General features: G+C 56.9%; 1 protein-coding gene across 1 annotated transcript in view; it reads left to right on the forward strand.

Moving 5' to 3' along the window:
- The window catches only part of STK10 (serine/threonine kinase 10), an 85,449-nt gene that overhangs the window by 36,617 nt on the left and 35,069 nt on the right, over window positions 1-13,763 (forward strand). Inside the window, exons 3-4 of the mRNA XM_016145088.2 lie at window positions 1,146-1,194; window positions 3,081-3,230. Coding sequence (XP_016000574.1) covers window positions 1,146-1,194; window positions 3,081-3,230 — 199 coding nt within the window. The remainder of the gene's footprint in view (window positions 1-1,145; window positions 1,195-3,080; window positions 3,231-13,763) is intronic.

Consider the following 13,763-nt stretch of genomic DNA (forward strand, 5'->3'; position numbering starts at 1 on the left):
GTTGGAGGTAGAGGTGATGAGTGTCCTGTTACAGACAGGGAAATTGAGACTTGGGGAGATTCGGGGGCTTACCCAAGGTCACAGAGCCAGTGAGGTGGCCCTGCCAGGACTCAGGCTCAAGTTCACTGCCTTTCCCTTTTCGGCTTCCCCGCTTAGAGGAGGGGACTGCCCATGGGCAGCGCCCGTGTCTGCCTCTCGGGTGGAGGGACTTCACAGCCGCAGGGCTCAAGCCGCGGGGAAGTGCCGGGAGCGTCCCGAAGTTTGTGTCCCTTCCCACCCACCTGAATCCCTACTTTAAGGAAAAGGAGAAGTCGCCTTCGCAGATAACAATCGGTGCCCAGAGTGAGTGAGAAAGCGTGACGATGGAGAGAACCAGGGGAGAGGCCCGCGTCCGTACCTGGTCGCTCTTTCCGGTCCCCTGCACCAGGCCCGGAGCCCCTGGGTGGCCCGGGGCTGGTCGTTCTCCCAGGGCCCGCTGCCAGTGGGTGTGCGGTAGGGGCATGTTGCATGAACGCCCGCTCACATAACCTGGAGGTCGGAAAACCCGCTTTGCAGTCTGGGCCCCACCACCAAACAGCCTGTGCATCCTCGGTTGGTCACGTCACCTTCCCGGGCCTCGGTTTCTCCACCTCACTGGTCTTCAAGGCCCTGGTGTCCTGGTGTGCCGAGGCAGCCCGGGCCCCGGACTCTGACTGAGGGAGAGAGGCGCCCAGGAGGGTGCGCTGGTTCGCGTGTGGGCGGAAGGGGTCCCCTCAGACGCTGGCAGTGGAGCGCAGGACGTGGGGCCGCTGGCAGCTGGGGACGAGTGAGCAGGACAGGCCGGCGGGGGAGGGGAGGGCGCGGGCTTCGCTGAAAAGGCCGTTCACTGAACCCGCAGGTTTCCACGGCAACCTGGTTTTCCTTTTTCTGGAAAAAGAAGTGCCCCAGCAACTCCTCTGGGTGCTGGAGCCCCGTGTGACGGTTGGGGCCCGATCAGGGGAGTGGCGCAGAGTGGACAGGCCCCGGGGCCCCGGGAGGAGGGTCTGGCGAGCACGGGCTCGGGACCGGCTGGCCGGTCCTGCGGGGGCCGGCGGGGGCCCTTGGGGTCCCCTCGCCTCACACTGTGCGCCCCTGCTTTTTGTCACTTTGCCTTGTGTTTTCTGCAGATCATGATCGAGTTCTGCCCTGGGGGAGCCGTGGACGCCATCATGCTGGGTGAGTCTTCCTCGACCCGGTGCCGCGGTGCCAGGCCCAGCTCTCGTCGAGGGCGGGCACCCTTCACTCCCCCGCCCCAGCAATTCACCTGACCTGTTTGAGCACCTCCCCGCCGTGTCCCCTCTCGGGATCAGGGCTTGGGCTTGGGTTCTTGGAGAGGATGCGGGACACCCCTTGGAAGAGCAGCACTTCCTGTTCCAAAAAGCCGTGTGTCCTTAAGCTGGCCACACGCCCCTCTGTGCTTTCTCGGCCGTAAGGCAGAGGCGATGCCTCCTTTGCTTGACCCCACGGCACTCTTAGGAGGTTCAGGAGAAGCGCCAGAGGGAAGTCCTTTGAAAAATGGGGATTTCAACCCATTTCGTAAGAGCTAAATGGCGATTGCAGGTTTTGATGTCTCAGGCAAGCCTGAGCACTAGCAAAAAAGGTACATTCGTCACCACCACTGTTTGGTAGTCACCGCATGCCAGGGATCGTGGCAGCTCCTGTGTGGGATCAGAAGCGGTGTCTGGTTTATTCTTGACCAGCCGACAGGTAGAGCAGTGAAGGGAGCTGCCGCAGAGTCACGCAGCAGCGCCGAGGTGTGAACCAGTCCGGGCACCCCGGCTCCTAACTGCTGCCGCCCGCCGCCCCCGCCTGCCTTGTCCCCTGCTCTTGCCAGCCTGGTGGGCAGTGAGTGCGGAAAGGCTGAGGGTTTGGGCCTCCAGAAGGTTGAGTGACTTGTCTAGGACTCAGGGGTGGCTCAAGAGAGATGAGGCCCCTCAGTATAACGTAGCACCATCGGGTCCCCCCTTTTTTTTTATTGCGAAGAAGGCATTTCCCCCGAGTTTATCTCGGGAATGTCTTGAATTTGAGCAGGCCTCTCCCATCTTGAGCCGAGGAAATGCTGGCCTTCCTCGCCACTCCCACGGTTCCTGGTGGGAACGCGACAGCTGGGAAACTGGACTGGGTATTTGTGACATAGCCCTTGGGTGAGCCTTCGAAGATTTCCTTGTGGAATCTGAGAAAAAAAGATGGTGCTCTTGTACAAGTCGAGACTGTCTGGGTTATAAGGAGTCACAGATGATTCAAACTAGGTTAGAGGGAAAAAAAAAAGGTAGGGAGGAGGAATTTATTTGCACAAATAACTGAAAAGTTCAAGGGTGTCTGGCTTCAGGCACAGCTTGATCTAGGAGTTTTTAAAAACGTTGTCATAAGAACTTGGCTTCACCTTGCACATCTCCGCACCACTGCCAGCCAGGGGACATTCCTTCCTTCCATGCTCGCTCACATCAGGCTCCAGGCCGCCTCCGCTGCGGCTTCCTTGCCCCGGGGTGCCCTGGCCCCCACCTTTTCTCCTCGCAGACACCTCTTCTTCCTCCAAGACACAGCTCAAATGTCCTCTTCTCTGGGGAGGCTTTCAGTTCCGCGGGCGTAAGGGTTTGCTGCCCATCCTGCCCTTCTGCACACTTGCACCCCCTCTGTGCCCAGCACTGCTCCCCGTTTCCGTGCCCCTCTCTGCGTCCCTGCACTGAACACAGCCAGGCACGGAGTAAGCGTCACTCGGCCTTGCTCACGAAATGATCTCTGCGCCTCGGAAGGGATTTGTTTATGAACCTGGACTCTGAGGGCAAGACTGGCTGGTCTGAATCTCAGATCTGTGACTTCCTACATGCGTGACCTTGAGCAAGTGACCCGGCCCCTCTGAGCCTCGGTCTCCCCGCCTGTAAGATGGGGTACTGATTCTGCCTGCCCCGTGGGGTTACTGAGGTGCTTAGACATGAACTTGGTTCGTGGTAAGTGCCCGGTCGTGCTGGTGGCGTCCGCGGGCCTTGGACCTGGTGCGGACCCCACACTGAGCTGCCTGCGGCTTGCGCGTGCTGAGCTGACGACGGTTCTCTGTGTTTCAGAGCTGGACAGAGGTCTCACCGAGCCCCAGATTCAGGTGGTTTGCCGCCAGATGCTGGAAGCTCTTAGCTTCCTGCACGGCAAGAGAATCATCCACCGGGACCTGAAGGCTGGCAACGTGCTGATGACCCTCGAGGGAGACATCCGGCTGGGTGAGAGCACCGCGGAGGAGGGTGGGAAGGGGAAGGGTGAGAGAGGGAGCCTCCCCTCGCTGCCGCCCGCCCGGGACGTTGGCCGTCCTCCCCAACCCGCCCGGGACCACAGCGTGTGTACAGTTCCCATCGGTTCTCACTCGGTGGTGCCTTTGTCCCCAGGGACATTTGGCAATGTCTGGGGGCATCTTTGGTTGTCATGACTAGAGGCAAGGGGTGACCAGTGGCACTGGGTGTGTCGAGGTGAGGGATGTCCACAGCCCAGAGCACACGGTGGCCCGCAGGGCGCGGTGGCGGGGGTGGGGGGGCGGTGCTGGTCCAGCCCTTCGCTCTTGCTCCCGGTCAGAGAATTTGAGTGACGGAGAGAGGATGTGCCGGATCCGTTCCCAGACAGGAAATGGTGCGTCCGGCACACGTATCCAAAACTTATTTTTTTGTCTCCTCTCCCTCCCTTTGGGTTTTTAAAAAAATATATTGGAAAATACACGTAACATAAATTTTACCCTTTTAACCATTTTGCAAAGTACAAGTCAGTGGCACTAAGATCCGCCGTCACCGCCACCCGCCTCCAGCACGTTTTCATCTTCCCAAACAGAAACCGTCCCCGTTAAACACTAACTCCCCAGGCCCCCGCCCCGCACCCCAGCACCTGCCCTTCCGCTTTTTGTCCCTCTGAATCTGACTCCTCTAGGGACCTCGCGTAAGTGGAATCATGCGGTGTTTGTCTTTCTGTAACTGGCTTATTTCACGTAACATCCTCAGGGTTCATCTGTGTTGTACCCGGTGCCAGAATCTCTCTGTATCTTTAATAAGTTTTTTTGAACCGACTTAACGTACCCGGGTCCTGTGCGCCCACCACGTCCTTTCCCTGCCCACCCCCAGAGAAAACCTCTCAACTCTTCTTGTGTTTTCTTCTGCACTGCTAAATGATATGCCTCTGAAGCTATTTTTAAGTAGCGAGTTTTATTGTTCGATGTAAAATAATATTACTCACTAGACGGAATTCACATAGTACAGGAAGGTGTAAAAGAGGAAGCCAGAAAGCGCTCCCAGAAATGCACAGGGCCCGTTGGCCCTGCTTGTCATCCCAGAGCCTCAGCGTGCATCTCTGCCAGGAGAAGGATGTGCAGATAGAGGATTTAGGGAGATGGTGCTTGCTTATCAGCTTGACGACATTTAATTCCATTTCCACTGACATCCTCTGATATAGTTATATAGTTTATTCATCTGCAGCCCCCACCCCCAAACCCCGTCCTTCCAACACAGAAGTGTCACTATTGGGAGTTCCTCTAGTGGTGGCCTGCGTCTCCTTAAGGAACCTCTTTGTCATGTCCACAAGGGACTGCACCACCGTTGAGTCCCCACGATTGAGGGGTGCAGTGATAGTCGAGAGGGTTGGAGCAGAAATGCAACATCCTCTGCAGCAGGAAGGTGGCGGCCACATCTGGAACTCAGAGGGGGCGGGGACCTGCTGAGGGTCACAGAGCTGCTGGAGCCGGCGCCGGGGCTGACCCCAGGGTCACTGGCTCACTTCCCGGGGCCGGCCCCCATTACTGCGCTCACCTCCACACGTGCCTGGAGCGGGCAGCTTAGGGTAGGGCTGGGTCTCTCAGCTGGTGCATCTCAGTCCCCTGGGGGGTCCCTAACACCAGACTGCTGGGCACAGCCCTCAGGATTTCCAGCTCAGCAGTTCTGGGGTGGGGCCCGAGAACATGCATTTCAAACAAGCCCCCAGCTGAGGCTGCTGGTCTCCGGCCTTCGCTTTGAGAATCGCCGCTCGCGACCCTCACTGCCCAAAGCTAGGAGTGCTCTGTGGCCCAGAGGTCGGGTGGCTCTGCCTGGAGCAGTAGACGGAGGGGTGTCCTGCATGGGGCATGAGTGAGCCACACTCTGTGTCCTGAGGCTAGAACCCCAGATGCTCGCAGGGTGTGACCCAGGGGCTCAGCTGCATCTCTGGTAGCCCCTCCCCCATGTTCGCTTAGCTGGCGTGGCTCAGCGCAGGTGGGCTGGGTCAGACACACTTGCGGTCACATCCCAAGTCGGCTTCTGGCTCTGAGCTTGGATGCCTCACGTAGCCTGCTGTCCTTCCGTTCCACCTCTGTAAAGGGGGTGGTGATGCCACGAAGATTCACGTACAGCAAGTCACGAGCAGTTCGGTGACGAGGAGACGTGTGTGCAGGAAGCTCTCCCTACAGGCCCCCACAATTACTGGTGTTTCGTCAAGGGTCTGCTGTGTCCGGAGGCCTGCCCTGGGCTCTGGGGACGGGACGGGAACGAGACTCAGTCCTTCCGCGGCGGAGTTCCCAGGCCGGCGGGGAGACCCGTGGGAGCGTCAGGGCTGGGGCGGGAAGTGCTCAGGGAGGGGCAGTCAGTCCCCCCCCACCCACCAGGGCCTGGAGTTGGGGGTGTAGGAGAGGCTTAGGTGAGGTGATCGGTTGAGCTGAGCTGTGAAACGTGGACAGGTACTCGCCAGGTAAGCCAGGCTGTGCAGGGCAGTCCCGGAAGAGGGCGCTTAGTGGGCGGAGCCTTGGAGGTGAGAAGTGGGGTTTTGGGAGGAGCGATGATAAAGATGAGGAGGACAGCACACATTCGTTGGGTTTATGGAGGTCCCGCCAGGTGCCAGCCACAGGCCAGGCACTTCCGAGACGTCATCTCGCTTTATCCGCAGTCCAGGGGGCGCTGCTGGGCAGGGACCGCGCCCAGCACCGCGAGGACCCCGAGGTCCGCCGTGAGATGCGACGCCCAGGTCGGACCCGAGGGAGAAGTAGCGGGGTTTGCACTCGGGTCTTCCCGGCCCCGCAGCTGCCAGCGGGCCGGCTCAGTGAAGAGGGGAGGGCGGGAGGCCCGGGCCCGGCTGGGTCAGGGGGGGCCCCTGAGGCTCAGGGAGTGTCGGGTCGGGGCGCGGAAGCCCGTCTCAGTGCTCTGGGGAATCCAAGCGAAGCCTTCGGCTCGGCCCTGAGGAACTGATCCCTCGCAGGCGGCAGAAAACCCGGGTGGGGATCGGATGAGGGGCTGGTCAGAGCAGGAAGCCCTGGGTTGGGGGACAGGGATGGGGGAGTCCCTGCAGCCTTGGGCGGAGGGGTGTCCCGCGGGGTTCTCATCTCCCGCGCTGCTCTCCCCACAGCGCCCCCTAGGGCTGGGGGGCGCGACGTGCTGGCGGACTCAGGATCTCCCTCTGACCCTAAAGCACACGGGGCCCCAGGTTCCCCGTGAGTTCCACCTTGCGGTTGGGAAAACCAGGAGGCCAGTTGAGGAGGAAAATGCGTTCGGGGGGGAGTCGAATGTGCAGGTCTCTACGTAGCTCCCGCGGGGCCCTGGAGCCGCGGCGTGGCCGCCTGCCAGGGCTGTCGTTCCGTTTCAGAAAATTCTCCTTCCCCGGCTGGAATCTGCAGCCCGGCCAAGAGGCGACTGGCGGCCTGCCTGCCTCTTCCTGGCTTCCTGGGACCGTCCGGGGCCTCTGGAGGCCTCCCCTCCCTGTGTCCTTATGAGACTCAGGGAGGCCTAAGAATGCCGGGCCGATCTTTCTCCCAAGCAAGGGCGCCACCCCGTTGGAGACAAAGTCCGTGTTTCTCGGCGAGGTGCAAGTTAACGAGGCGCAGCAGGGTGAGCTGAGCCAGAGGCGCGGTTCAGGTCCCGGCTCGGCCACTTCCGAGCTGGAGAAACACACCTACCCATCCACACCTCCGGTCTCTCCTCTGTACAGTGAGCGTAATGACAGACCAGCCTCACAGGGCTCCCACGACCAGCGGGGCTGTGTGCACGGCGCTGTCCCGGAGAGGCTCAGCGTCACGTCCTGCTCTGCTACCAGGCGTTTTGCTTCTTCCTTGTGGCAAATAGTGACTTCTGTCAAGAATTTCTAGTTTCCTTTGAGACCGATTTGATAGTTTTCGAGTGGAGCACAGGCTCTGGCTCCGGAAGCAGTTCTCCGTGGCCACTCGTGCAGAGAGAGAACGGAACAGTGTCCGCTGCCCGGAGACGGTTGGGGCATCAAGTGCGGTGCGGACTTGGAGGTCCAATCCGTGTTCTCGTCCTGGATCTGCCGTTTGGCGTTGGGTGACCTTGGGCAAGCCATCCTGAGCCTCAGGCTCTCACACTCAGAGTGGGGCGATGGTTTCTGGCCTCAGAGCTGGTGAGACGGTGTACCAAGGCAGTGCGTGCAAAGCAGCTGTCGGTGCCCAGCACATCACAGAGGCCCAGGAAATGCCAGGGCCCTTTCCCAGGCTGAGGAATGTCTCAGGGCAGCTGCTACTAGAAGGGACATTCTCTGCTCTCCAAAGAGACTGTGTTCTGCTCTCCCCACAGCGGCCTCTCTGAAGACGGGAGGCAAATTTCACAACGTTTGGGGCCTTTCAGGTTCTAAGCAGAAGTCTGAACTGGTCTCCAAATGCAAGTGCCAGCACAGGGGCTGGCACGTAGTAGGTGCTCAGTAAACAGTAGCTTCCAGCACTGCTATTACTTTATTGGTTTATGATTATTGCAGGACCCCTAATTCCCAAAGGCCCTCTGATGTGCAGCGTGCCTGGCAGGCGGGCCTGGTAGGAATCCGTCACCCGCCTCTCACCCCCAATTTGACCCCGACCCAGAATTTCTGCAGGCTGAGGCCCTGGTTCCTTCACTGTGGCTGCTATGTGCTAAGCCAGTGTTTGCTGTGTAGTAACTCGTTTAATCCTCAGAGACCGCTCATAACATTTACAGAGGAGGGATGTGGCAGCCAGAGGTTAATGGGGGGCCAAGGTGCACAGCTAGTAAGAACAAGCGGGGTTCCGCCCAGCAGAGCTGGCTCCAGAGCCACCTGCTTAACCACTATCCTCTTTGAGACTTTTGGTGGCACACGGTAAAAATCATCTCCTGTGAGAAAGGTACACAGGAGAATGCGTGTATATGGTGTATGGAGCCGAGTTGGGGAAGAGATACAGCCAGTTGAGCATCGAGGTGAGTTGGTCCCTGGATCACAAATGCTGCCTAGACTCTCCAGTGTGTGCCTCTTTGTGCGTGTTGGTCAGGCTGTCAGACCAGCCCCCTCCACGGAGCTCCTGGCAAGGTCAAGTTTTACTTTTTCTCCTGCAGGATGACCTGAACCTCACCGTTTTCAATCTCAGAGTCAATAATTCCAGTGGAGGGCTCTGATTGGCTCAGCTCGGCTCAGGTGCAGATCCCTGGACCAATCAATGAGGCCCAGTAGGGAGGGGCTTCTCTGATGGGCCCAGCTCGTGGCCAGTCTCTGAGAAGGAGGGCGGGCTCACGTGGCATAATGGAAGCCCCCCCTCTCCTCATGGGACAGTGTGGTGGGGTGAACCCGATGGTTTTCCAGAAGGAGAGGGTTCGGACTGGCCAGGAAGGCAAATGGTTGTCCACCACGGACTGGTACAGCCTGTTGGAATAACAGAGACCCAGACGAAGGGGAGTGAGTGAGGTGGAAGTATTGAGGGGCGAGAAGCAAGAAAAAAAAAGGCCGAATTTGTGATTGAGGTTGAGGGAGAAAATACCAGAAAAACACAGGGTTATGTGGGTGTCAGTGAAGGCAGGGGGGGTAGGAGGCTGAAAACGGGAATGAACGGGAAAACAAAGGCTTCGTTAGTGGTTGTGTATATCTAGTTGTCTTAAAAAAAAAAATAGAAAAGGGAACAGAAAAATAGAGTTGCTCTTCTGGTCTTAAATTTGGCTGCACAATATGATCCTCATTTAATTGATGGGGAAACGATGAGGCAGTTCGTCTCAGGTCACACACAGTAGGATCTTCTCAGGTACTGTCGCCGTGACACTCCTGGGAAGGCAGATGGTCCCGATAACTAAGAGAAGTCACCCGGCCGCGCTGGGGAAGCCGGCCTTGGAATGAGCCCGGACGGGCTTCCGGCTGCCGTAACCGGAAGAAGGGCGTCTGAGCCGTTGTGTCCTCCTGTCCCCACCCCAGTCGTAGCAGGTCCCGAACCCTCTCTAGGCTCCACCTCCCTGTCTGTACCGTGGGGGCCCTGGCTAGTGTTTGTCCACAGGGTCGCTGCCGGCATTTCGGATAGGACCATTTGGGTGGTATAGGAGGTCTAGCATCCCTGCCTGTCTCCCGACTAATTGTCAGGAGCACTCTCGTTCCTTGTGACAGCCGGGCCACCCCCATTCATTCCCAAACACTTCCTGGGGCACGTGGCACTAGCCCTGGTTGAGCACCACCCTGAAGGTTCCACACCCAGGGTTGGAGGGTAGCCCCGATCACTGGGGAGCCTCCTGGGGGTGGGGGGAGGCGCAGGGTGCAGACCTACAGTGGGACAGTGTTTTGGCTTTAGTCTGGGAAAGACTCCTCTTATGATGGATTCTTTTGGTTGCTTACAGTTAAATCGACAGATGATGAGAGTCTTGTATATCTTCATATAGTCTAAGTTCACTGCTTGTGTGTGTGTAATATATAATGCATTTCACACTGTGTGTGTAATCTTCGATATAGATACATGTGTAGAAAGATAAGTACCATGATACTCACAGCAACGATGTTTACAGCATGAAATCAGAAATGACTCAAGTGTACCCCAGTAGGGATTAAGTTGGTTATGCCACTATCACATGATGGAATCTTTTTCAGGTTGAAAATTACCTGGTAGAAAACGTGTAATCCCTTGTGAAGAAGTACAGTTGATCCTTGATCAATATAGGTTGGCACTGGGCAGGGCCACTTAGACGTCGAGTTTTTTCAGGAAATACAGTTGGCCCTGCATATCCGCGGGTCTCACATCCGCGGATTCAGCCGTCTGCCGATTGGGAACCCGCATCTCCACCGCAGATTATACAGTGTTCACAGCTGCGGCTTTCAATTGGGGTTGGTTGAATCCGCGGATGCAAAGAGCTTACTGTAAAGTCAAAATGTTACATGTGGATTTTTGACTGCACCCCAAACCCCCATTGCTCAGGGGTCGAGTGTCTGTACCTACTGTGAAGAGGAAAAGAAAAGTTGCAAAATAGTATGTGTAATCTGATTTCATATTTTAAAAGTGGCAAATGTGTTAACGTTATAGTATTTACTTTACATAAATAATTTTAATTTATATAAATAAATACAGATGGGCTCTAGGCGGCAAACTCCTAAGTATATCTCTGCCAGGATTCTGGAGACTTTAATCTGTAAAGGTTTGAATTTTCGATAAGCATCTTTGCCTTGGTAATCAGGAAATGTGTGTGTGTATGTGTGCGTGTGTGTGTGTATGTGTGCGTGTGTGTACATATAGATGAGTGTAGAGGCAGATACAGTTCTGTGGAAAATTTGGAATGAGTGGACCCACAAAGGAGGAAATTGAAGTCCTGATCCCGCCAGCATGGACCCCTGTTCGTGTCCTCCCAGCCCCGTGCCCGGAAGGGGACCAGGCGATAGTAAAGAGTCTAGCCTTGTGTCACATCTGTCCTTCGAGCTGGGGGAACATCTACAAGTTACTCAGTCTCTAAACTTTAGAGTCCTCATCTGTAAAAAAGGGATAACCATTTTCCCTGCCCCACAGGATCATAGATAGAAAAAAGATGCAGATGATATGCAGATGATACGCAAAATGATATGAGGAGGTGGACGTAACTGAGATGCACGAGTCCCTCTGCACGGTGCTGTGCACCTGCCGAGTTCTCAGTAACGTTCCTCGTAAACGTGATCGTTTAATGTTTTTTTTTCTTGCATTCCATCACATGCACAAACCATAATTTTCCTGATAAACCGCTAAAGTCGGAAGTTCAGGTGTTGCGTGTGGTTTCCCGCATCAGTCTCTAACAAACGCAGTGATGGGGTGCTCGTTCGTGGGTCTGAGCCTCCAAGCATGCCTTCAGGAGGAGTCCTCAGGCGTAGAACCGTCAGGCTTGTGCAGTGTGTCAGGCTTTGTTAGTGGCTGGGGCTGCCGTGCTCCGCCCTCATGGTGGTTGTACCGGGGAGTGTGAAGTCCCTTCACTACATCCTGGCCCCCACTGGGTTTTCCTTAAGAAAAAAAAAAACAAAAGCGAAACCCCACGACACCCCCAAAGGTTGCCATATGCATACCGGCTATTTAAACCGTAAAAGCGATGCACACTCTTCATCAAAAATATTGTCAAGAATGGGAGTATGTGAAATAAAAAGTGTAAGGCCCCCTCAGCGCAGTGCGCCCCCCGAAACCCCACTTTGGGGGAGCGAGTCACTGTGCGTGTGATGCGCAGCCCTCCAGACGCCCTTCCGTGTCCGCGGCGTGTGCACACCCCAGACACGGGCGCGGTTCCTTTCGGATGCTCCTGGAACCACGCTGTGCCTTCTCGGTCGGTCAGCAGCTTGTTCGGGATGACGTGTCGTGGACAAGCTCCCAAGTTAGCACGTATGGTCGCGACCGCATTCTTTTTCGGGGCGGCTCGTGACCTCAGGGTTGGGGCGAGCCGCCGTTTATCTTATATTCTCCGACTGGGCTCCGGCAGCGACTCAGTCTGTGTCCAGTTTTTCGCTCTTTCGAATAACACTTTTGTAAGCTTCCATATCTATCATAAATCTAGTTTCGGGGATCTAGTTTTAGAAGTAGAATTATTGTCAGTTATATTTCTTAAAACCCAGTGTTGTCATTTTTTTTCCTAAAGATCCGAGAGTAAAGGCATTCTAGCAAAGTCTGTCCGTTCGTTCACTGGTTCATCTGATCACCCTGTTGAGGGCGTCATGTGCCAGACATGGGGACGGGGGTGGCGGCATTTCAGCTGCAGACACCTTACAAGTGGCCGCTTCCTTGTGGACTTGATGGTCTGAGGAGGGAGAGTCCCTCCCCGCTTGCTGTCCTTGTCTCTGACTTGTTTTCAAATGGCAGATGGAGAGGGGGTGGCTTGTTCAGCAGGGGAGACTTCCAGGTGGAACCCCCCTTGAATTGTCTGAGGGCAGCTGTCCCCAAGGTGGACACAGCTCATCAGCTCCAGACGGGCAAGTGGCTGGGGCTGCTCTGCCCCCGGGAGGGGCCGCCTCACCCTCCTGGTGGAGCCCCATTTTCTGGAGCGGAAGGGGAAGTAGCAGCTGCCCAGAAAGCTGGCCACCAGCACTTGCCTCAGGAAGGGCCCGGGGTGTCATTGTGAAAGTTGGTGGTTTCTGCTTTTCCGATCTCTCCTCAGGAAGGGACCAGCCCGGCATGGTTGGGGAGTGGCCGCTCCCTCCTAGGAGCTGCATGCTGGGCCTGACAGGCAGTCAGTCACTGGTCCCACAAGATTTCCTGGGATGCTGTGTCAGCCTTGTTGGTGCTTGCTGGGGAGGTCCCTCCTCCTCCCCCTCCCCAGGACCCAGCAGGCAGGAAGCGAGCCCAGCCCCCCATTCTTCCCCAGGAGCCCAGGGGGTGGCGAGGAGCCTAGGCCACCAGGGCTGTGAGCAGCAGAGCTGGCTTCTCACCAGGGTTTGCACCTCACCCCGCAGCAGCTGCGGCACCTGCCGCTCCCACCCTGGGACAGGGCCCCGCCTCTCCTGGCAAGACCATCCCTGCGAGAGCTGTTATCGGCTGACTGAGCAACTGCTGTCCAGTTAGCATCTGGGGCTCAGAGACCGGCTTTTCTGACCACGTCCAGGAGGGGTCTCAGGACAGCCTCAGCCTCATCCCGGCCCCAAACCTCAGGCTCATGTGCCGTGGAGCGTTTACCAGGAACCGGGCTTGGAGCTGAGCGTTTCCATGTGCCACTGAATCTCACAACAGTGCTACAAAGTAGCATCATCACCCCACCTTGTTACAGACGGGAGCTGAGTGGGTCAGGCTTGGCCCCTGCCTGTCTCCTGCTTTATCTGTTCCCTGCCCTTCTTCCTCTGGCCATGCTGCGCGCCCCCCCCCCCCCACCCCCAAAGTCCTCCAGCCAGCAGTTTCCTCAGCCTGGAATTATCTTCCGCCGGATCTTGACCTCCTGCCTACAGTGGCTTCCCCCTCCCTGAGCCTTCTCCATCCCTTTCCTCTGCCATGTGGTGGCTGCTGAGGGCCTGTTTCCATCACTAACACCACAAGCCACACGAGGGTGAGGATTTGGGTTCATTATGTGCCTGGCACAAAATAGGTCTTCAGTTAACGTTTGTTGAATGAATGGGTAGTCCCGAGGCACTCAGCAGTTCTTCCTCCAGGCCATTCCCTCCTTCCCCTCCCCCACCACCTGGAGGTCACCCCCTGACTGGCCATGCAGGCCCATCTTTCTATCACGTTGCAATTATGAATCGATACTCGATACTCGTTGGTGTTTATCTGATTGCTGTCTGCTGAGCTTGGCGCTCGCCGCCTGAGGGCAAGGACCCACCGAGCTTGCTTTGGCCCCCACCATATTCCCTGCTCCTGGCTAGTGTCGGGCTCCCGAGGGCACTGGGATGAATGAACCAGTCAAGTACAGGAGCCAAGACTGGAAGGCAGTTTTCTCAAATTCCAGCCCGCTCGCCCCGCATGACGCCCCTTCCTGGTTCGAATTCGACTGAATATAGCAAGTGTCACCTGACCGCTTTGGGGCCAGCTCGTTTCAAGAGCCAGGGCAGAGGCTCCTGGAGTGTCCCGGCAGTCACAACGCCTTTGCCCGTTCCTCATGGTTTCAGACCGAACAAGGCCGATT

Source organism: Rousettus aegyptiacus, unplaced genomic scaffold, assembly GCF_014176215.1.
Source record: "Rousettus aegyptiacus isolate mRouAeg1 unplaced genomic scaffold, mRouAeg1.p scaffold_m13_p_7, whole genome shotgun sequence".
Taxonomy (NCBI): domain Eukaryota; kingdom Metazoa; phylum Chordata; class Mammalia; order Chiroptera; family Pteropodidae; genus Rousettus; species Rousettus aegyptiacus.